The 25,253-nt window shown below is 33.4% G+C and overlaps 1 protein-coding gene and 1 long non-coding RNA gene across 2 annotated transcripts in view; one reads left to right on the forward strand and one right to left on the reverse strand.

Annotated features, from left to right (window-relative positions):
* The window catches only part of LOC141456234 (uncharacterized), a 72,707-nt gene extending 48,517 nt beyond the window's left edge, over positions 1 to 24,190 (forward strand). Inside the window, exon 4 of the long non-coding RNA XR_012459663.1 lies at positions 23,567 to 24,190. This is a non-coding gene — a long non-coding RNA (uncharacterized lncRNA). The remainder of the gene's footprint in view (positions 1 to 23,566) is intronic.
* Positions 1 to 25,253, reverse strand: part of wg (Wnt family member 1 wingless) — a 100,405-nt gene that overhangs the window by 36,830 nt on the left and 38,322 nt on the right. Inside the window, exon 2 of the mRNA XM_074132014.1 lies at positions 1,710 to 3,201. Within this exon, the coding sequence (XP_073988115.1) occupies positions 1,710 to 1,819 (110 nt within the window). The 5' untranslated portion in view covers positions 1,820 to 3,201. The remainder of the gene's footprint in view (positions 1 to 1,709; positions 3,202 to 25,253) is intronic.

Genomic DNA, 25,253 nt, shown 5'->3' on the forward strand with positions numbered 1-25,253 from the left:
ATTTTGTAAGCAATTAACTGACATTTTAAATTAGCCATCCAATGAAATTTTTGATAGCAATGTTTGAAGTTTTTTTGAAAAGATATAAACTGAAGATGATTGCCAAAACATTGAGGAAAAATCAAGCATAAAACAGTAGACCTTTTTTTCATTGTGATTTTACATCAATTCTAAGACAGTTAGCCAATTCTTAAAATAAATATAAATCCAAAAACAGTTGCCAACCAACATCAATTTTTAAACAAATAACTAGGAGCACTTTAATATAATCAATTTTTTAATATAAACTAATCAAGATTTAATTCATTTAAATTCCAATTAAGTTAGAAATGAAGAATGAAGAAAACGAAATACTTCATCAAAAAAATATATTTGGTTAATTGAAAATAAATTTAAAAAAATAAATTTTATGCACCATCAAACAAAATATATTTGGTTAATTGAAAATAAATTTAAAAAAATAAATTTTATGCACCATCAAACAAAATATATTTGGTTAATTGAAAATAAATTTAAAAAAATAAATTTTATACACCATCAAACAAAATATATTTGGTTAATTGAAAATAAATTTAAAAAAATAAATTTTATACACCATCAAACAAAATATATTTGGTTAATTGAAAATAAATTTTAAAAAAATAAATTTTATGCACCATCAAACAAAATATATTTGGTTAATTGAAAATAAATTAAAAATAAATAAATTTTATACACCATCAAACAAAATATATTTGGTTAATTGAAAATAAATTTATTACAAACATTTCTATGCAATGTTTAATTTAATTTAAAAAGTAATTAAGTTAAAAATTAATCATTTCACCGCCTTCATTAAGAAAAGAAATATTAATTATTATTTTATGTTTTAATTACCTAACGATATATTTATAGATAGTGCAGCGAGCTAACTTGTTATTGTCCTTATGAGTAACTAATCAAAATATAGTATCAATTTTTTGTTAAATAGTTAAATATTTAAAAAATTAATATAATTTTATGTGATTTAAAAAATAATAATAATAACAAAATGAAGTTAGAGTGGTGGGGAGCTGTGTTTGTCACCAAATTACTATTGTAAATTTTGTGATAAGACTGATAAGAAGTTTAATGATAATTTTCTTGATGTAAAAGGAATTTTTTTTCTTTTTACTTCAGCCAATCAAAAGAAAGCACGATTATCTTCGAATTATCAGCTCAGAATTTTTCTTTTTTTTCTATATCTTTATTGGTGAAAGAAAAAGATTAAGTTTAACCAATTATCGGGGGGAAAAAATTGTGTTTTTTTTGTTTGTATCAAAGTGTTTGATAAGTGAATTTACAATGTCTTCGATAAAAGGTTAGTAAGTAAAGATTAAGCAAAAAGGTAGTTTAAAATTCTTTTAGTTCATTATTAGATAATATATATTGTATTGTGATACAAAATACATTGTTGTATAATTGATTTTTTTAAATATATGTTTGTGTGTTTGTGTTAGTGAGATGTTTCAATTGTTTAATTTATTAATTAAGCTGTGCTTTGTTTGAGGTATTGTTTTTTTTTTTTTTTAATTTAAAAAGAATTACTTCTGTGTGGTCCTTCAATTTTTTAATTATATCGGTTCACAGGACATCTCACATTAACCGTTATTGTTTTCTTGAACTTGAACTTCACATATTTTTATCTTTTATATTAATTTGGAAAAAAAGAAATAATAATAATAACTTACCACCAATTCGATCCACGACCTCTGCCCGGGCGATGTCTATTTTGTGAATGTCCACCGCAAAAGACCAAAGTGAAATAGAAGCACGTTAACAGCACTAACGTTGACCACATATTGGCATATTATTTTTTTAATTTATTGTCCACTTAAGACTGTTTTCTTTTTTTTTTGCTTTATTAAAAATATTTTTAATTTAGAATTGAAAAAAAAAAATTATTTATTTTTTTAAAGCGCCAAACACTTTGTTAATTTTTTTTAACACTCAATAATAAATTTTTTAAAAAAGTTAAAAAGTTAAAAAATAAATAAATGAAACACGCACAGTTTTACTTGATATAATATAAGTTATTTGCAAAATTTTTGTAAAAGTTTCTAAAACGAAACAAAAGAAAACAAAAAACAAAGTCGTCTTAGTTGTGCACAGAGAAAAATGGGTAGGTTTCGATGTTCAGATGAGTGACGGGTTGCCGTTGGTCGCTTTGTACACACAAAGACTCACTACCACTCGGATGAACTGCAACTCTATTCTTCCCCCCTCTTTTCTTATCACAAAACACCGGGCGAGAGTGAGAGAGTACGAGGAGAGAGATACGAAGTAAATAATTCTGTATTTATTCAAGTCCGTTTTACTCTCTTTTTCTTAATTAAAATTACTCTTTCTCTTTCTTCTAATTACTTTATACATCTTTTTTTTTTTTGAAATAAAGTGATTATTTACTCTTTACTAAACAAAAAAAAAAACTACTTGGTGATAAGTATCATAAAGCATTGGGGAAGGGGGTGATTTTATAAGAAGAAGAAGAAGAAGAAGAAATAACCATTGGCGTATGCAGCCGTTGCTGTGGTGACGAGTATCTCACTCACACTACTAAAGGCACTCACTGATGCTGCTTGGCTGCTGTAGTATTCCGGGCCAGTTTAGGCGGGGGTAGGGGAAACCCCAGTCTATAAAATTACTTCTTGCTCTTCCTTTCAGTTGAAAGTTGGGCGTGATTAAGTTCGTGAACGCACAAGAGAATTTCAAAAAAAAACGAAAAAATAAATAAATAAATAGACACAAAACACTACTTTACCAAGTGATACCAAAAACCCTAAGGTAGGCGTGTGTAAACTGTAATAATACTTGTTGCATTCTATTTTAGGGTGGGAAGATCCGTTGTATGATCATAGGTAGGCGTTGTAATACTAACAACCAATAGTATTGTTTAGACACGCCCATTATATTTTTAAAACCACTCCCATTTCCCCCGGGCAATTTGTGAGTCTTATGTTTAAAGCTCCGCCTTCCTGAATTTTTTTTTTTTAATTTTTTTTTTTCTGTTTCTTTTCCTTCTTGTTCTGCCACAGTATATTCTCCCCGCTACTATTATATCTTCTTTTATTTGTGTCTATCAGCAGTATTTCTTGTTCTTTGGGTTTCACTTCATTGAAGATTTTTTAAAAAAAACGGTTGAAAATAAAAGCAAAATGAAAACTGCAGAATGTGCCCCCAATCCTGTAAACAAAGAGAACAGATCCTGTTAACAAAGAGATATTGTTTAGCAATCTATTTTTATATCAACCCCCTCTGGCTCCCTTTTAAAACTATTTAGATCTTCATTTGCTTAGAATTATCTATGATCCTCTATAACTGCAGTTATTATACATTTAAACAAAAATTCCAATTTTTAAATTTCATTTTTTTCCTAACTTTTCTTGACGTCTCTCTTTTCTTTCAAATTTTTCTAACTCCTTAAATTATCTTAGTATTTCCCACAATAGTGGCAATCACAGCAACTACAACTATACTGAGTTCATCTAAGTCCAAGCAAGTTACTAAAAATTTTAACTTGAAAATACTTTGTGTTAAAATTGTATTTTTTTCTTTTATGATTTCAATAATTTTTGCAATAATGCTGTAATCATTAGACAGGCTGGTTGCCTGTTATGTTTTATTAAAGTTTTTGAATCAATTAATAATCAAATCTAAAATTTTTTTAAATTTAATTGGTCGTAAATTCATTGATACTGTCCGGAACTGGTTGACCGTGAAGGCCCGCAGGAAAAAGCATAATATTGACCAAATCCTTCCCTTTTTTTTTGTGGATTTTCATCCTGTTAAAAAAGAAGTAATCAAGCTTAGATTTTGTAATCTTTTAATGATCATTAGTTTAAAATTTCATTTTTTTTTTTTTTTTGGCAAGTAAAATTACTTATAGCCTGTAATCTAATGCGAGAAAAGATCCCATAAAAATGCGATTTACTTAAGTGCTAGCACCCTTAGCAAAGGATTTGCTTTAAAAAAAAAAAAAAAAAAAAAAAAAATACATTTAACTTTTTAACTTAAATCTAGATTTGCCTTAAAATAGATCCTGATACTTAAAAAAAAGAAAAGGGACGATTTAGAGCGCTATATCTTTTAGGAGAAGTTACATGCTTAAAGGAGATTTGGAAAGGGATAAGAGCCCCAAGTACATGGAAACTAACAGGGGATGTACTGATTTCTCTGCCCCCCTAATAACTAATCCAATCCTACTTGAACTGTAAAGGGAAGATAGCGAATACCTGTGTGGGACATAATTCTAACAGTACTTAGAGTTAATTATACTACAAATAGGTGGCGCTTAGCTAAGTACTGGCAAATTTGTTGAAAAATAGAAGAATAGAAGAGTACCTTTAAGTACATTTCCGGTTCGAGTGTTGAGAGATATTGATACTTTCCCCCCTCTCTCTCAAAAAAAAAAGGGGTACTTAAAGGTAAAAAGCTCTTGGTTGGTCCGTTGGTGAGGGTGTTGACAACAACTTTACATTTTCTCTGGAAGGTTATACTGTGGTTTTACTTCAAACAAGAAATAGATCACCCGGACGGCCACTCACAGCAAAGTAATCATTCAGAATATTCTTTCAACTGTTAAATCTGAAAAACAAGTGTACCCCACACCGCCGAATGTTATATACATCACCTTTATCCATTGTATCTGGTTTTGGGTGCATAGTATCCCTCCTTTTTTTGCACAACTTCTAAACCATAGTATAAACCATTAAATAGCAGAGAAAAGAAGCACCATTCTCTTCAGGTATAATTTTTCAAACTGGGCTTCAAAACAAGAATATCACACATGCGCACAACTAACAGAAAATAGATAGTAAAGTACACTTACACATAGAAAAAAATTACAAAAGCATGCTTGCGTTAAGTGCCTTCATTTACTGAGGAAAATCACGTTTTACACAGTGCTGATCACTTTTAATGTTTTTCAGAAGATTTCCTTAGTCCTTTACAAAAGCTAAATACTATCCCTTCGTCCTTAATGATGCTTCACTCTGGATTTCCATTTCTCCGTATTATTATGTAGACATGCGAACACCATGCTCTTCTTTTCAAGACCTTTTTTTCCTTCTCTATTTCGTTTTCAATACTCTAGATCTCTATTATAGTAAGTTGGTCTTCCAGGGTGGTTTCCATCAATATCTCTTCTGTTGACCATCACAACTAAAGCCCATTATACTGTTACTAAAAACTGTCTCGGAATACTGCAAAATTCTTACCAGTTTCTTCAACTAAACCAGCTCAGATTTTGAATCAATTACAAGGAGATCAAGGGCTCTAAATGCTAAAACTTACTGGGCAACCTTCTATATGGACCAAAGAATGACCGAAGTTTTTGTGAGCAAAAAAAAAGAGAAAAGAGAAAGAATGCTACAATGGTGGTCAAGCCACCTCTAACTACCTCTCCAATTATCTTGATTTTCATCCAAACTCTGATTCAACTTTGTTTTACTTTTGCAATATAGGTATTCATTCATTTTAAGAGTAGAAAATAATATATTATATTTTGGCTAATCTACCAAGATGACCAGATATTTTTTGGTTTTTGTTTTCTTTAAAACTTCCTTTGAATTAAAACTTCTAAATTAAAACCGAAGGATAGTTTGGGCTCCAAAAAAGGCATTTGTTGCTATCATCTGTAATATCGCGCTTAGTACAGAAGGACCGCAACAAAGATAATATTTATATTTTTGCGGTAAATTTCTGAAGCAAAGTTTCCCAAATAAAAGCGGAAATCATAGTGTTAATGTTCAAAATTTAAAAAGTGCCTTATATTAATATTTTTTAAAAACATTTCTGCTCAAATTGTAACCTTCGAAGAACAATTTATCTTTGCGTAGGTAAAATTGGTTAGATTTCGCCAAAGTGTACTTCCTTTACTGAATATCAGATTCTAATTATGTTAAATAGATAATAATTATTAGTTTTATACCAATTTATAACTAGTTTTCTATTAATTTCTTTATATTTTTTCAAGACACAGAAAACTAATAACTGAATCGCCTTGAATTATGGGGATTCTTATTAAATATTTGCTAACTTGATAGGTAGTGGAAAGGGTTTATTACAAATAGTGGCATGAAATGTTTACAGCTAAAAAATTGGCAAAATACGTTTTTACTTCCAACAGAATTAAAACAATTGTAGAGATATGCTATTAAAAGTTTATGCAGAACATGCGTGTAATGCGGGTCAAGTATTTCGTGAGATTAGAGATTCAGAGTAATAGCAGTTGGATTCGTTGCAATAAGACAGAAGGCTCTACTTACATATTGCATCTAGATTTAGACAATCTACTTACAAAGAATCCTCCTTCGAGACTTAAACCAATTTTTGTTGACAACCGTTTCGTGCTACAAATTTCTAGTCTGTTAGACAAACTTTCTTCTAAGACTGTCGTTAACAAAATCTACTTCTAGCTTTAAAAAAACTCATTGAATTCATTTCTTATTAATAATTCGATAGATTGTTAAGTACTGAATTAAATTTTAAGTTATATATTAGCAATTAGATACTCTTGTTACTGTAAAGAAAACATTTTACATAATGTTCAGTTAGCCAGAGTAACAGACTTGGTAGAGCACAACTTTAATCTGAACAAGCATACGGGGATGGCTTTGATTGATGTGGAAAAAGCCTTTGATTGTGTTTGGCACAATGGCCTTATCTATAAATTAATTGAGAATGGCTTTCCGAGATATTTAATTTACTTTGTTCAAAGCTATTTAACTAAAAGAAAATTCAGCGTCGCACTCGGTACCACAGTTTCAGGTGTGAGGTTAATTAAAGCTGGTGTTCCCCAAGGCTCAGTCCTGGGGCCTACACTTTTCAACATTTTTATTAATGACATCACCAAGCTGAAACTCAAATCCAGTTGCTCCCTGTTTGCTGATGATACTGCCTTCTTTATTTCTTCCTTCAGAGTTGACACAATAGCCAGACAATTATCGATAGCCCTTGAAAAATGTTTCAAATACTTTGCAAAATGGAAAATAAGGCCAAACCATGCCAAGACACAAATTATTTTGTTTACACGCCGCAGAACGGTTGTGAATAGATTTGTCCAAATTAACGGCGACTCCCTTCCGTGGAGCAAGGAAGTTAAATACCTCGGGTTGGTGTTAGACTCCAATTTAACTTTCACCAAACACATAAACTCAGTGTGCGATAAAGCGGTAGGAATTATGTGCAGTCTCTTTCCTCTTTTGAACCGCAACTCTAACTTAGATTTTCTTAATAAAAGCTTATCTACTATCTCTATATCCGCTCCGTACTACTATATGCAGCCCCTGTGTGGCCCAATACTTGTTGCACCAATTACGGGAAGTTACAAAGAGTCCAAAACAAATGCTTATGGTTAGTTGGGTCATATCCCCGGTGGACACCCATAGATTACATGCATGCAGCACTTGATGTTGCCAGCGTGTCCACATTTATCTACAATGCTACGGAAAACTTTGTAACTTCCTGTACACATAGTCCCTACCTGCATATAAAAAGTATTATGGACTATAACTTAAGTTCTCTTAATTATAGAAAATACAAACACAAAAGGCTAAAGCATATCTTGCTTTAATTAATCTTATGTAGTAAGGTTTTTTTAAATTTTTTGCCTTAGCATTAAGTTCGACTTGTATCCAATGTAAATGTTGATATGTTGTGGAGAGGATATAGGCATGCAGCCAGAAACCTCCTTTTATATATATTTGTATAAAAAAATTTAAATTGTAAATAAACATTTTCAAATTCAAATTCTAACATCAACAGATTACAAACACTCCAATCTAAAATACTCCGCCGCATTGTAAACGCTCCCTTTTATGTCAGTAACCACTCCATACACACAGACCTCAACATTCCATTTATACCAGAACTTGCCAAAACCCGCTACAACACATTCCACCAAAAACTATCATTTCACCCTAATCCTTTAGCTGCAAACCTATTCTCAACCACACTTCCCTCCAACCCCCAAAGACGTCTGAGGCGCCGTTGGCCCCGTGACCAACTGGTAGACTAATGATGGTCATCACTGGATGATCATCATTCATGATTGCCACGCCATTTTTATTGTACGCACAGCATATTTACTTATTGTACTGCACGAGTGCAGGTGTAAATTTCAAATAAAAGATATAAAAAAAAAAAAATTCAAATTCAAATTCAAACATAACTTCATGAAGTTGAAGCTTGTATAATATAAGTGAACAGTAAATACATTTTCTTGGCTGTCCGTTTACTTTCAAACATCATTAAGGAGACTCGGCGTACATTTTTAATGATTATGTACACATAGTCCCTACTTTCCCATAGTTCCAACTTTCGATGCTGAGAATATTTTCACTTATTTTTATGTAAACTTCCTTCCTAAAATTAATTCAGTTGTATTATTAAAATAATAGAAACTTAAAACTTACTAATATAATACTAGCTACTAATGAACATCTAGATTAGCTGCCACTACTAATCATGGAAACTAATGTAACTGCAATAAACATCAATACAGACAAATTAATCTAACAAAATAATCAATTATTATTATTATTATTATTATTATTATTATTATTTGCGATTATTGTGCTACAATCAGCGCGTTAGCGCTATAAGTAACAATGATAACAGTGAACAGTAGAAGTAAATAAGTGGAGAAGTTACCTCCAGTGGTAACACTCCAAAACATTAGATGGTTAGTCACTCTCTTCACTTGAGAGGAGAGCACGAGGCCACTGTCGTTTAAGACGTCGTGTCGGGTTGTCAGGAAGAGTTCTAGAAGAAAGATTTTGAGCTACAAGATTTATATGAGATTGCAGGCTGAAGTGGAGTTTTCTGTATCGTGTTTTCAGCGACTTGTGTGACAAAAGGAATGTTAAGGTCAGTGTGTATAGTCCAGGTTGGGAGACATAAAATGGAGCGTTTACGATAGTCGAAGTATTTTAGATTGTAGCGATTCAATTTTTTGGAGATTGGAGCGTTTTGTTGAACCCCACAGCTCTATTCCATACGCCCAGATGGGTTTCAAAATAGAAGTATAAATCAGTCTTCTGCTGTCCAGAGAGAGTTTTTATCTATCGTCTAAGAGTCTTTTAAGTAGTCGATAGCGTCTGTTAAGTCTGTTCTTTTAAGTCTAGTGTGGGGGTATCAATTATTTTAAATTCAATAATCTATTTAACATTTAGAGGTTTAGAATTTAGCTTCTAAATTATTAAAGCGATACAATAACAAAATTAATATTTCACACTTCTGGTCGTCCAGTTCGAAATGGCAAAATCTAGGACTCGATGAGTAAAAACTCAATTTACCAAACTTGTAAACGCAATTAACTTTCTATTTTGTACTTTCATTTGTGACCGACACTAATGAAAGCAACTTGAAGGCAAGAAAAAGTAAAGAAATAAATAATGTAAAACAAAAATCAAACAGAAAAACTCAATTTAGTTTTAAAAAGATTTACAAACTAGCTAAACGACATGTTTGCTAAGAAAAAATACTAATAAAATTGGCGACGTTAATTTAACAGTTCTTCTTACTAATACAAACACTGGCTACAAGTTTGCCTATGATAAATCATAGCCTCATTAAACCTGATTATGTATGCAGAATGCTAGTTAAAATAGAACTGAATAAACAGCTAAAAACTATATAGAAGATAAAAGAGAAAAAAAAAACTAAGCATAAATCAATCAATAGTTTTTATGATAAGTGCTCAATGACGATTCATCCGGCCAGACTCTCTCGTTCATTCATAGAAACGTAATCATTAAAAATGTACGCCGAGTCTCCTTAATGATGTTTGAAAGTAAACGGACAGCCAAGAAAATGTATTTATTGTTCACTTATATTATACAAGCTTCAACTTCATGGTGTTAAAAACCAAGATGTTTATTGGCCGGAAGTTATTTTTAAGGTTTAGTTGTAAATAAATATATATATATATATATATATATATATATATATGTATATGTATATAAAAAAAGGTGCTAACAGAGTTGGGTTCCTGTAGTAACCAGAAAGAAACTGGGCAATAAAATACACGAATAACAACTTCATAAATGCAATAACCGTTCATTATTTTTTTTTTATATATTCTACGTAAATTAGCCTGGTCTCATAGACAAGTTCTATTCTTCGTTCTTTTGCCTACATCTACATTTAAATATCAGTAAAAGAAAATATATGTTATCTTAGCTGTGAAGAACTAAACCATTAAAACTATTTTAACATATTTAAGTACATAAAGGTTTATTTTTTTAATTGATTTTGCGGGTTTTGTGGCTTGGGTTTGAATCCTTAGTTTTGCATTGTGTACAAAGATTTCTTGAGAGTAATTTCTGTAGAGATCTTGGCGGCTAGAGATCTTAGTTTTGTGGCGATGAGTTAGTTTAGATCCATGGCATAAATTAGTACAATAATATCAAAAAGAGCTGAATTCGACTGAAAATAGGTAATTTGCAGCCCTGCGGTTTAACTCTTCACCACCCAGAAGTGCTAAACCCGCTATATGGAAAGGAAAACTGGACTTTTGGGGGAAATTGCTGCAAGAGGAAAGTGTTGAGAGGACAGTTTTTGGAGGAGTATAGGATGTGATGAAAGCCTAAAAAAATTGAGAAACATATTTGGAACATTATATCTTGTATCGGCCACAAATTTGGGACGATTATACTATCTCGACCAATCATAAAGAATGAAACAACAAGGAGGCTGATTCGGATATTCGTATATAGGCGACGTTAAGAAAGAATCAATTTACGGAGTTCCAGAAAATAAAAGATGTTTTGGGACAGAGAAGAGCGGTAAGAGAATCTGAATAATCTTTTAGGATCTTTAAAAACACAGAAAGATCCAGTAATGTATTAACTCCCCCTCAGTTAAGAGAATATTAGAATACAACCTGTAGCTAAATCAGGATCAGATCACTTGGTGGTGGTGGTACTGAAACTTAGCCCTCTGCTATTAGTTTTGTAATTTTTCGAAATCATGGGTTCCTCAAATTGTGTATATCCTTTGAAAGGATGTCAAAATCCAGTAAAACATTAACGGAATAAGCTCTCAACACTTAGCTAAGACACGTTCAGATACCACTGTAATGTTCTAGAGAGGAATAAGCCAGTATGCAGCGCTCAAGTTATCCTTATCTCTTAGAAGCCACGAAGGAGAAAGTAGTGGAAGAGAGACACTGTTAGAGCGTGGCAGTCATGATGAAGAAAGAAGTGAAAGAGGCTGCAGAGCAACTATTCCTTAAACTAATTAAATATTGGAAAAGACAGGGCTAGTCTTTTCCAACAATATATTGGTAAATAGAGGTATTAGAAGACAGCAGTTGCTGTAAATACCAATTGGTTTTTTCCAGCCCTCGTAAACAATAATGGTTAGTGTGCAAACAAGACCAACTCCAAAATAAATAAATCATTAACGGAAATACTCATTTTATAATTATACCTGAGTAGATTTACAAATTTGAATAAAAGTCTCGAATTTGAACTTTGGACAAGTGTTTTCCTGCAAATACGAACCTATACTCAAAAGACATCCTCCGAAGTATACAAATGTGAGAGAGGGCGACTCTATTAAAATGAACAGAACAATGTAAAGATTTAGTAAATAATTGAAAAAAAAAAAAAAGAAGACCTGAATGATCTAGAAAACATTGTAAATATATATATTTAAGTAGCAAGCTAAAAATAAGATTTAAGCAAAGAGATAAATGTTTTAAAGAAGAGTAGAGGCAGAATTTTTGTTCAACATTTCTGAACATCTGACGAGGAAGGAGCTCTACCACTTGAACAGTCAAGATCTATTAGGATACTCTATTACTTAAATATCTACCACTATATTTACAGTAAATGCGTGCACACATACTTTATTATGGAGTTCAATATAGCAGTCTAATAAGGAACTGTCTGGATCTGCCGGAAGATCACCTGTTGTTTAGTCTTCCTTAGTAACTCTTGTTTTTCCTACAGCATTTCCGCACTTCTTGTTTAGTTTGACACGTGCCATGGTTATATAGACACGTGTCCGCTGTTCCAAATGGTCTCTCTCTCCAGCTGTGTCTCTTCTAGCCTTAAGTTACAGCCATCATGTTTTGGTGTTATGCATTATTTGTGAGCTTTCAGTTATTTGATCTGCGTCTTTAGTAGAAAGATACATCTTGAGTAATCGACAATATTTGTGCTTTTTTAATAATTTTCTGAATGGGGAAAAAAATATGGTAATTTGAGAATATTGAAGGATATCCGCCATTGAAGTACCATTTATTTGTAATTTATCACACGTTTAATAATAATATTATGAGCAATACCGTTTAATTATAGGCATACTTTAAAATAAACTCGTGTGCACTAAAGGATCACCTTGTATTTATAATAAAATTTATTATTGTTCCTAAATTTCATATCTAAGTTCATTGATGCTCTGTCCATCCATCAACAGAGTTCTGACCGTCACCAGAGGTTCTAATGAAGGGAAAAACTACCCATGGGGTAATGTGATTGGAGGCGGTTAGCTAATGTTACCATTCATACTTTAAATAAAAACCTAAAGTTACAATGGAAAATCGATCTTAGAACCCATAGTACATATCGGTATTGCGGTCTAACCGCTCTGTTTAACTAACCTTACGTCTTTGCACCTTATTTCTTCCCTCCATGTACTAGATATCATTTTAAAATGTCTCATTTATGTGCGACACATTAACAGTTAAATTCAAAAGAGTCGGAGAAAAAATGACACTTAAAATTTTTTTATACATTTTAAGACGTAAAAACGTTTTTTTATATTAATCAAGAGAGAAAACTGGAAGGTTTTAATGATGTTTACAAATGTAATTAGCTAATCCGCCTATAATAACAAGGTTTTAGTTCAGCTAAAGATTACTATAGCTAAAAGAAAAAGAAATATGTCCACTTAAAACCTTTTTAGAAAAATTAAACGTATTTAAAAGGCAGTTATTTTTAACAAATTACGGGGGGGAAAAAAATAGAAACAGAAAATAAGTTAATGCGACATGAAATGACCGCGAGAGTTATATTCAGTGAGTTTAAAAAAGCACGCTAGAAATTAACAAGGTTATTTGGCAAGCTAAATAACAAACACGTTGGGTGGTAAAAATAAGGAAAATTACATCTTCCTTACAATCCACAGCCTCCTTCATGATAAGGTGTACATTCACAAACTCCTTCCCTTTCCGCCTCTTTCCCTAGAGTTCTAGTTATTATCTCCCAAACCAATACTCTAAACTCACTAACATTTTGTTTTTTATCTTTGTACTCTTCGCTTGTTTTCGAGTTTCAATTTCTGTGGCAGCATAATCTGGGCAGTGAATAAAAAGTAAATAAAACCAAAAAAATGGCCGCTCCGCTTTCTTTAGCTATACAGCAGACATTCAGACTGACTGACTTAAAGTGCGTATTAAGAAAGAGAAGGAGCGATTGAGAGGCAAAAGACGATAATTCTCTCCTGCGAGTAACTTTCCATCCTCTCTCTCTCTTACCCTAATGACCCTTAGCCACAACAGCTATTTGTTATTGCTCACATAAAGTTAATGTCTCTCTCTAAAACAAAAAAAACAAAAAAGAAGAAGTTCTTTAACTAAACTTAATTATTACTTCTTTGTTTTTATGAAAGAACAATCAGTTGTTTCCTTTCAGAGGTGTTTTATTTTTTTGTTCGGTTATTTTCGTCCCGGTGTGCAGCTGACCCAAGGCAAATCTTTAAAACTCACAGCTTCCTAAATTAAAAATGCCACATCAGTGTTAATTGATGTGGCATTTTTCTTTCATTCATTTTAAATATAAGAATTTATGGAAAAATGTATCTCACAGAGATTAATTTTACTCGACAAATTGCCTTCAAATGGTTTTTTGCTTTTGACTTTTAATTATAAGATGACGTATTCCAAATATAGAGAGCTCCGTAACAAATTTTCGAAATCAGCTTTTAATATACAAAATATGCTGAAGATTTGTACAAAATAATTTCTTTAGAGAGTACAGTGTACTGGGGACCTTGAAGATCTATTGTGCTCCCATACTGGTGCCAACGAGATTAGCCCGCTTCAATTCAGGATCTAAGAAAGTTCTAAGAAAGGTATACATAACCTCCTTCAATACCTGATAATTACCAAGGAATCTAAATCTTCTGGAAGCAACAGAAGTTGTAGCGTTCCAGGTTTCCACTGAAATCAGCCGCGAGCATAGGCATCCTCATATCCAAGTAAGTACTTTTGCCTTGGCAGAATATCGCCTGTCTCCATTCTTGGTCGATTATTCCAGAGCTTGGCTTTCTTGATTTCCTTCTCCTCCTTGGGCATCCCTGGAAGAGCCTTCCGCTTATTCCATTGAAGAGTGCAGCACCCACAACTAATAACAAACGTCCTGTGCCGGTATATTCTGGCAACCGCAGTACTGTAACTATTTACTTTATTTTTTTTCTAAAATCATTTAAAAGGGAAATGAGTCATTGCTGTAATAATCTGTAATATTTTCATTTCTTTTCTTTATACATTGTATAAAATTTAATAAGTACTAGAAATATTTTTGCAAACCAAATATTATTGTATATTCTGTTGGAATTCTTAGGGAACTAAAAGGTTAAGTGCATCCCTTTGAAGTGCAACTGTTCGGCTTAACAAATTATTGAGTGATGCAATATAAGTCAAGTAATGCCTGTTTTTACAGAGGGCTTTGTATATAGTATAACTACCAAATTAGGTGTCGTGGACGGAACCAACAAACAAACATACTTTAATTCACGTTTCTCATATAAATTATTTAATAAAATTCATGGTTAATTTGCGCATAAAGAAGACAAAACAAAAATTGAAGGCTTAGACCGGAAATCGAACCCAGTATTACAAAATACTAGTTAGTTTTGCGGGCTATCATGGCGCTCTTGAGTGATTTAATATTTGTAGTTAAGCTTTGTTAGATTTTCAGAAATTTTCCTGCATTACTATAAGACTATAAAAGCTCATAATATAGTAAATTAAGAATTAAAAAAATAATTTTTTAATTAATTTTAACATTAAAATTAATTCTTTTCATTTATAGTTGATATTTTAGATTATAAAAGGGAAGTATTTGGAGTTTTTACAATTCAAAAACAGCTTTTTGTGTTCTCATAGTTGAGAGCTTCAGACCAATTTTGGGAGAACATTGGCATTTGTACATTTTGCTGGAAATGTTAAGTTAAAGTATATAATTATTTTTGCAAATTGCATTCCATGGAGCCCTACTTCTCTTTATAAGCGTGCCCGTAACAAATGTTGACGGTAATATACAAAATAATTTTTGTAAAAGTAGCCAGACCCAAATTCTTCTTGGCCACACAAATCTTCAGAAGAGAACGGCGGCAGGTCACTTAAAGAAGAAAAACCTGGCAGATTTCCTTGCCAAATTAAAGACTACAAGACCACACGCACACCTTGGCATAATGTACACACTAAATTTTAGGTGTCATTTTAAAGTGGTATAGTTAATTATTATCATTGTATATTGTTATATTAATACACTTCACACATGGTCTGACAGTCTGGGGTGGAATGGGGAAGCTGGGTGAAGGTTTCGGTTAGGTTTCCCCAGGTTTACCTGCTAAATTTTACAAACAGCACTGAGTGATTGTCAAGAAATCTCTTTGTATTACAAGCGTTTCTCTTAAAAATTTCATTGATTTTTTCAATTTGCGTATTTATCAGAAATTTGCGTTTTGTTCTACTATGAACATACATACACAGAAAATGGATTTTACAAATTTCTTTATTGTCTAGTTCAACTGACTCTTTTCTGAACGTAAAATTGTATAGTTAAAACTTAATATTTCCTTTTTATTCTGCAGTAAGGTTATCGACAAGTTTTTCTCAAACGTGGATTTAACGTTTAAACTTAGTCATAGTTTCCGCACAAACGTATCCCTCTAAAAGAACTGTCAGCACATGTACGATTTCCGTGTAGCGCTAAAAGCATTTTAGTTACAATCTAGGTGGCATTTATAAATTCATTAGAGGGAATAAAAAAAGCAAAGAGACTTTATAATTTCTACATTACATTGTACAGAATCTCTTATCAATTTTATTTTATTTTGTTTTATTTATTTATTTTGTACCTTACAATCTGTATAAATATATGCACTAAGTAAATAGGAGGTAAATAAGATGAACTGGTGCGGGAAGAGCAGGAGGAGAGAAGCTACCGAGCGGTAGCAATCTGTATATGAGAGAAGGGAATGTGAAGAGGAGAATATGAGTAGGAGAGAGGAGAGATAGGAGAGTAATGACGTTTAGTTCTTCAGACTGTAAGGAAGTTGCGGGACTACTGGTGATTCTGTCGGCGAGAAGGATTGTTAGGGATGTCTGAGGAGGCGAGAGACTGTACAAGAGGATTTGAGCAAGTAGAGAGAGCAGTATGGAATTTTTGATATTTAGTCTTGGCGTGTTGGTGAATGAAGGGAATGTTGAGGTCGTTGTGAAGAGTGAGGTTAGTCACGCAGAAAGGAGCGTCAGCTATCTGTCGGAGTAGTTTTGACTGAAATGTCTTGTACAGTCCGTATGTTTGTAGGTTGGGCTGAACCCCACAGCTCATAAGTCCACATAGGTTTGAGGATAGTATTGTATAGTAATCGTTTGAGTACATTGGGTAATTTGGAGCGTCGTCCAAGTAGTCCTATAAAGCAGTTTCACACGTTTCGTCATTGCTTGCCTTTTAAGTCTAGTGTTTGGGTTTCACGTGAGTCGCTTGTCTATGTAGAGCCCAAGGTAGCGGACCAGATCTGTACAAGTAAGAGGATTGCTGTTGAAGAGGACAGGTGGACAGGAGCCCCGCCGGAGAGTATATACGTGGCATGCTGGCATTTCTGTGAGTTGATTTTAATCCGCCACTTCTTTGCCCAGGATTCTATTTTACGTTAAGTGTGTCTGTAACTTGTATGAAGCTGATGAAGGATGTGTACTTGTGGCTAGTATGGCTGTGTCGTCTGCATATGTACAGGGTTGTACAGGTATGTCTGATGTGTATACTGTGTAGAGAACGGGGCCAAGTATACTCCCCTGCGGCACTCCCGCCCCCACTGTTGAGTAAGAAGAGATTGCTGAGCCAGTACTGACTTGAAAGAACCTATCTGAGAGATAGAAGCGCAGAATGAGGTAGTGTGTTGAGGGAAGATGTTTTTTTAGTTTGAACTTATCAATTTACAAATAACAATAATATAACTATTCAATATACAACAATACTGCCTCTTTAAGAAGGAGAAATTCTATATTTTAGTTACAGAATATTGAAAACCTACAGTACTAACTTTAAATAGTTACTCTTAACGCATATCTATTGGAAAATATTCTTTGGCAAGAAATGAGAACGTGACCTGGCTTAATAATAAGCCACTATTTTATAAAATATTAAAGGAAATAATTACTAAACTTCATTATGTCGTGATGAGAGCTTACATAAATGCTTTAATAGCTTTTCTTTTGTTTTTAATGAACTTTAAGTAATTAAACTCTCGGTTTTCTTATTGTTTCATTAATAAAGAACAGTTTTCTGTTATTTATTGCACGAAAAAAAAACTATTCCATTCAGAATTACTTTTATAGTTTGCAAAAACTTGAAGAACTTGTTTCTAATGTTAATACAATAGTAATAGCCAATCTAATTTCTCTGCATGGTGTAGCATGATAGCTTGGGTTAAACCTTCTCTTAGGTTATACACAAAAGAAATAATTACTAAGATATTTTACATCCTCTTCACTTGCTTTGTATAGAGAGTGCTGTTAATCGAGACTTTTCAGCTGGTTGCTTCCAATTTCTTTACATTTCCTTGGAATAAATTATGAATAAAAAAACAAAATCTTGCCAATATAAATGGCTAATTATAACATCATTCACAGCGGCTTCACTTCGACAATCAAGTATTGCCCCCAAAACTCTCAAAATTGTAAGAAAATCAGTTGACCACAAGGGTTTTTTAATAGAATAAGTTTCTGAGATTTAAAAAAAATTGATCTAACGATATTTGAGCCGTTCACCGATTAACTCTACTTTTTGAAACATCTTAAATTTAAGTGTCAATTGGTAAATCATAGCTTTTTTATATTTATAATAAATTTCCCAAATAATAAAGATTAACACCATTAAACGGACAAAATTGTTTTGGCCATTGAATAATAAATAATTGATTTCAGAACCCATTCTGTTTCACTCAGTGCTCTGATGTAAATCTTTGCAACAATTCAACTCAAATTCAGTAGCAGTCGTTAGGTGATAACCTTAAATTTATTTGAATTTATACTGCAAACAGAATCATTAAAAAACAATGTCCATTATTCCATCGCAATTCTCCCACTTTATTTTTTTATGGAGTTAATTCAAGTTGTACAGTGAATAGCTCAGTTTTCTTTAATCTTGAAATGACGTTTATTTAATAAACCTTTTTTGTTAGATTCAAGATTGGTTCTCAGATATTTAGATAACTCTAAATTGTAAACTAACTTCCGTAGTTTAAAAATGGGGCCTATCACCAGTCTCATGGTCTGATCACAGATATCAGGTCCCTCAATTTAATCAGTTTTTTAAATTAAATTGAATCATTGAATAATAAGAAAGTCTGGTGGAGTGATCATAGCTGTCCCAATCCAAAAACTGGAACTCCCTATGTAGAAGATACCGTTGGCAGATGAATTTAGATCCATCCTGCTCTCTTTTCTTATAACTTTTCAGGAAATGGACCATTTTCAACGAGTTTGGAGTTGAATTTAAGACGTTCTATTTTTCTCCTTTTGTTTCAAAAAGAATAACCGCAGCTAGGGAAGGGATTAGCTATGAGGTTAGCATACTGGACTCCCACGCGGAGGTCCCGGGTTCGAATCCAGCAGCTAGCCCTTAGATTTTCTCTTCCTAGGAGCTTCTTACAGCTCACTGTCCGGTGATGGACAGTGTTGTCTGTAACGAGAGAACACTGTCCGGAGGCCGGCAGTGCACTGGAAAAAGCTCCGGGCGCTAATAACCTCAGCTGTTGATGCGCCAAAAAAATAAAAAATAAAAAAAAAAAATCGCAGCTACTTCTTCATTCAATCAATCATTTGATAAAAATGCCTGCCAAAAAAAGAAAAAGTTGTGGCAAAGAACATTTTCCAAAAACCGAAAAAACTTAATTTAATCCGCCCAGAATGAAATTGATCATTCTGCAAAATAAACAAAAGAATTCTTCCTTTTTCATCTTCTTCTATTTTGTCTCCATCTCCGTTTTAGCTGGAAAACCGTGGGAATTGTCATTTTTGAAGTAGGTGCAACATTGGATTATAAAAAGATATTTTACTTCCCTTATGGTGTCGGCGAAGATAAAAGGGTGTTTAAGGCGCCACTATATTGCCTAAAGTGAAGGAGAAAGAAAGGTGAAAATAAAATAATAAAAAAAATCTTTTTCTTGTCTAACCTGACATTCTTACTACCTTTCTGATTTATTTTAAAACATTACATTAGTATTAGTATTTATTGTTTGGCTTGACTTTAGGGGTGTTCGTGTGTACTTGCTTATGTTCTTACTATAAACAAAAATGTCCTTCGTGGGGTACTTGCCTCCCGTGGGGCTTTGACTCCCAGTTCTAGTCTTTAGGGTTAAGAGAACATCTACAAGAATCAATCATATCCTAATGATAGGCTAAACGCCCCATAAAAAAATGAAGAAGCAACCTATCATGGGAAATAGCACCTAGGAAAGAATGCTGTTCTCCACTGGAGAATCTTCAGTATCGGTCATGAAGGAAACATTTCTTTCTAACGGGGGAGGATAAAATATAACTCAGTTATAAGTTCAGAATGGAAAAGGCAAGGTTTATCCAGGATTTGCTGATGAAACAGCAAAGAAAGGAGCTGCGTTGATCACAATGACTCCTTAGCCTATTATCCCTGTATACTGAGCAGTAGATTTTGAAGGACACCAGAAACAGTGGAGATCCCGAGACGACTGCCGTCAAGCTGAGGAAATTCTTGGTCCGACGAAAACGGCTGTGATTGGCTTCAGAAGGTCCCGGGATCCGCCAGTTGGTTCAGGGTGTTGAGTAGGCGTGCGAATTTAGTGTACCATTTTTTTAAATGTGGTCTTGCCCAGTCGCCAGTTTGTGCTGGCTGTGGTGAGTCTAATGAGACTGTGCGGCATTTTGTAGAGGAGTGTCCCGTTTATTCTAAAACTAGGTTTCTTCATCTTCGGGAGGTTAAATGTTTCGTTCCCGAAGATTGTGGCATCTGGTAATTTTTACGAACTTTCTAGGTTTATTCAGTGCACTGGGCGATCAAGTCGCCATGCTCCCTAGTGTCCTAGCACTACTTTATTAGTTTATTGTATTAACGTCTGGCAACCTTTAGCCGGATTTGTTTTAAAGCCTTGGTATTTCTTATGAGATGAGGGGGGGCGTTCCTTCCCCTTTTTTTGGTGGAACCGCCCTTCTAATACAATCTGAAGATTTCTGAAGCTCGCACTGTATGAACTCCCAGAGGAAAGAGGGCCGCGAATTAGATGGTTATCCACGTCATTTTAATTAATTTTCCCCTTTTTTGGGAGCTTTCCTCCAAATTAGCCTCAGCGATTGAACCGCTAAACCTTTAACATAGATTATGTAAACCCAGAACTATAAATGAGGAAAATTCTTTTCAGACCAGTTCTGACGGTTGGGTGACTTAATCAGCTAACTTCCAGGTCTAAAAGCAAACCACACGTCTGAGACTACACAATATAAATAAATTACCAAAAAAAAAAAAGTCGAAGAAGAAATGGTGGCGAGCAGAGAAGAACTGTGGGGCTTGGTAGATCGGCCAGCTGTGTGAGATTGTGGACAGTGATGCCAACCTCATCAGTCACGCCTCCTGTGTGTGGTCCCCCACCCCCTCAAAGAAAGAACAAAATCTTCAACGGATATTAGCGAGGCTCACCTCTTTATTCCATCTCATATACTATACACACATTTACCAATGCACACATCATGTTTATCTTACATGGTTGTGGTTAGATCCACTAAACTAATATTAAATTGGATTATCCCTGTATCTCATCGCCCTGTTACTCCTTTAGTGGTGTATTTATATCCCATCGCTTTACCCAACTCAGGATCCATAATCCTTCCACTACCAAATTAAAACGTAGGAGGAAATCCATCCATGTCTGTGGCCAGCTAACCAATCTCTTCAGCTCCAAACACAATACCCTAGAGTTTTGTATCAACAAACTTCTTGTTCACAGTCTCTTTCTGACATCTTTTATCCTGAATTATGATCACGTAGTTTACAGAATTAAGTTTTTTTTTTTTTTTAAATATAATCTTTCATTTTATTTCTCTCTCATTCTATCTTATGTGTCCAATGAAAATGATCTCGGAGAACATACTTGGTGAGTCTTTCTCCTTGCTCTTCTTACCTCTTAATCTACAGTCCTCTTTCCTTCGCAGCTCAAACACACACTCAAAGGTGATCTCTAATATATGAAGAAAGAATTTAAGTATGGTTTTATAATTCAAGCGTGACGAAATACATCTATATATAGTACATATCTACTGCGGGAGAAGTAGATCTTATGTAGATCTTCACCGCCTAACGAACTTATCATTTCACTCATGTATGCGCTCCCTTTAAATCCTTCAGATGACAAGTAGAGAAAGGCTACCGCAGTTAAAGAAGGCATATAAATTTGTAACATATCAGTTGAGTCTAAACTTTCTATAACAGTATTTAAACAAATTTCTCTAAATATTTTAATATAATTTAAATTATTTTTATAAAAAATATGGTAATACTCTTCACATGTGTGCATTTATTTTGTGCTATTAATTTTGATCGAAATTGATTTGTAGCCTATTCAAAGTAGAAACTAGTTATAGCTAGCTAATTCAAATTCTCATTTATTTTTGTGAATTCATTCTCCAGAAATGGAAAGGTCGTCTTAACAAATGTTAAGTTTCATAGTACGATAGTTTGGGTATGAGTCTGTTGAGAGGAAGGAGCCGAGACCTTGCAGTTGAGGTAAGACTCAGCCTCAGAAAAGATTCCGATCATTCAGAATCAGTTTTCAGAAATAATGATCTTAGGTTTAGTCTATCCAAATAAATATTCTATGGATTGTGTAGAAGAAGATGCTGTAAAGTTGGAATCTTTTCATCATATCTCCTATCTTTTTCGAGAAGAATACGCTCTTAAAAGCATTTATTAGCAGTCTTAACCGAGAAAAATATGGCATTGATATTAAAAAGCAGTAAAAGCAGTTTTGCCGCACTTCCGGATACAGGCATGCTGGAAACTTGAAAAAGGAAGATCGTATGGAACATATTACACTTTAAGGAAAAACAAATTGATTTGACTGAAGTAGCCTGAGAAGATAAATTGATTAAAAGAACGGAAGAATCGTGGATTTCCAAGGAAAATACGTCGTGTTTTTTCCTGGAGGTAAATGAAAAAGTGAAAAATCAAGATTCGCTTAGCTGCATGAAGTAGTATTCGGGATTTCCGTAGACTATTCAGCCTAGAAAGAAGACAGACAAATCCTAGCGCACTCTTTTTGGATTTGGTGCTTCAGCTTGGCTAAATCTATTGAAATTAAATTTTAACTGAAACCATTTTTCTTTTAAATACTTCCTGCTTCATAAGGAGCTAAGATCTACATCTTCAAGGTGGAAACAGAAGGCAAACCAACTTTTGTGCCGTTATATCTGACCTAATATAAGAGTATATGTCATATAAGCTTATAAAATGTTAAACTAGCTAGCTAATTATTTAGATCTTTGTATGTTAGCCGAAACATACGCAAAGAATATAACTTTTAACTAGAAATATTTTAATTACTAAATATTATTTGTAAAGACTATTTTAATTTGATAAATTACAATTAGTAATAAAGAATTTATCTAAAACAAAAGAATGACTCTACGATGAATACAGCATTATCTTTTTAATGACATCTGTCTAGAACCTGCGGGAGGCTATTCAGCCGAGACTAAGATAAATCGCAAGTCTAAATGTAACTGTACAGTTCTTAATTGTGCACCCAGCTACAAAAGTACAGTTACGTTGTACAGTTTGTCTTGTTTAGACTTTAACTTGGAACATTCTTGTGTAGCTTCTTCTATGTCGATAGCAGGTCGGCCATTACGATCTAATTACTGAAACCTATGAATTCTCTACATTTAAGCCTAAAATTTAATTAAAAATTCTCACAGGAACCAGTGGTTTTCCATTTTTTATTTATTTATCAATTTGAATTCGAAGTTAAAATTGGATCTGACTACTAATTTATTGTCATGAGATGTTGTGTGGAGTTGAGATTTGAGACGCTTCTCAAAATTGCTTGCTAAAACGCATAAATGTAATGTCCCTAACGAATAAAATCATATCTATGTGCTCTTCTACATAAATCCTCACTAGCAATCCCTAACTTGCCAGAGGAACATCTGTTTGCTCAATAACAGTGCTACTCCTGAAGGAGTCATATAAATTCTAGCCACTGTAGTCCTCAAATTATCACCACACCAAGATTATTTATTTTTGTTCTACTTTATTTATTTCATTTTATTTTTTTTTTTAAGGCACCCCAGCATCTGAGGTAATTTGGTGCTCGAAGCTTTGTTCATTGTACTGCCGACTTCCGGACAGTGTTCTTCTCTTCTTGCAGACCACATAGTCCATCACTGGAAGATGAGACGTAATAAGCTCCAAGAAAGAGAAAATCTATGGGCCAGCATCTGAATTTGGACTCTCTGGAATCTAGTACGCGCTAACTATTGAGCTAAGCCCTGAGCTTAAGCTGTACGCACTGAGCTTTCGACGTTTAAACGAAACAGTTAAAGCCGTTTACTACTAGAATCTTAAAAAATATTGGAAAATTTATTCTATAAAGTTTCACTTCAGGTTGACTAATAGTTTCAAAAGTTTATTACCGCGTCCCCCTTGAATTGAAATAAAACATTAAAACTTCCCCACGATTTTGCATTTTCGATTATGCTGAAACACACAAAAAAAGACCCAATGCGTAAAAATAAAAAAAAAAACATTTCAAACTCAGAACTTCAAAACGGATATCCCTGTAAGAACTCAAAATTGTAAACAGCACGATCACTATAATTTCTATTATTAGTTGTAAGAGCAAGTAATAAATTGATAAATAAAATGAATTTTTGTAAAATTAAATGCTTAATAAATGTTAAAACGATTTTGGTTGTTTTATTCGCCAAACATTCATAAAGGTTACATGCAGTTAACTAAATTGGCCTCCATTTTTATTGGAATGCGAATTTAGCCAACAACTTTAAGATGTGCATTTTATTCTTCTCTAAAAATAAATAAGAATGATACATGGATGCAGCCTTTCAAGGGGAAAAAAATTGAAATGAAATAAAAGACCATTGAATATATTTAAGTTAAAATATTTGCAAATTAGTTACATCCTATAAGACTGATTTAGAGATTGCAAGAATGTTGCATTATATTTTATAATGACCTTGTATGGCCACCCAGATGCAACAACTTGTTGATTTGCAAAGATTTGCAGACAGACCAGTCAGACGGAGATAAAGTAGCAGTTTTTTCTTTATTTATTAGGTTTTTTATTTTGGCTAATTGAATAATAAGTATTATAAACTGCCAATTTACAAATATTGGACATCCGCCAGCTGTCTAGTCTAAATTATGTTATTCCACAATTTTACTGCTTTCAAACTCTAGTTTTTATCTACCTTCATTATACTTCCCTTTCCGTAACTTTCGTTTTCTATAGAAATATACATGCGCATAGTCAAGAGGGTAGCAGTTGGGGACGACGATTGCAACCCCTAGAGCCCTACACAAATTAGTAAATGTAAGTAAAAGAAATATGGAGAACTCTTACGAAAACATCTTAAGAACAAAGATCTTTATGCACTACTGGTGCCAGAACTAAAATCTCTTTTTGACGGTGGAAGTAAACGACGCTGGACTTATTTTAATACAAAACACAAACAACAACTCGAAATGAAACATTTAACACCAACGCAATACTGGGATAAAGTAAAAAATATTGTAGAACGTGTGCTTAAAAGCTGTGGAAGCCCTAGAGGATGTAAGTTTGAACATACGCTGAACTTGAAGACCATATATCAATGATCACCACCCAGGTGAGAGATCTACCTGTAATGGTTCTTTATTTCAACACCCTACCCAGGGTGCCAAAAAATAATCAACTATTGACTTGTACCAAAGCATTGTTAACTGGTTTCAAATAATACGGACCTCCGGAAA

Source organism: Rhodnius prolixus, unplaced genomic scaffold (genome assembly GCF_049639745.1).
Source record: "Rhodnius prolixus isolate KJV_2025 unplaced genomic scaffold, Rpr scaffold_4, whole genome shotgun sequence".
In the NCBI taxonomy this organism is placed as follows: domain Eukaryota; kingdom Metazoa; phylum Arthropoda; class Insecta; order Hemiptera; family Reduviidae; genus Rhodnius; species Rhodnius prolixus.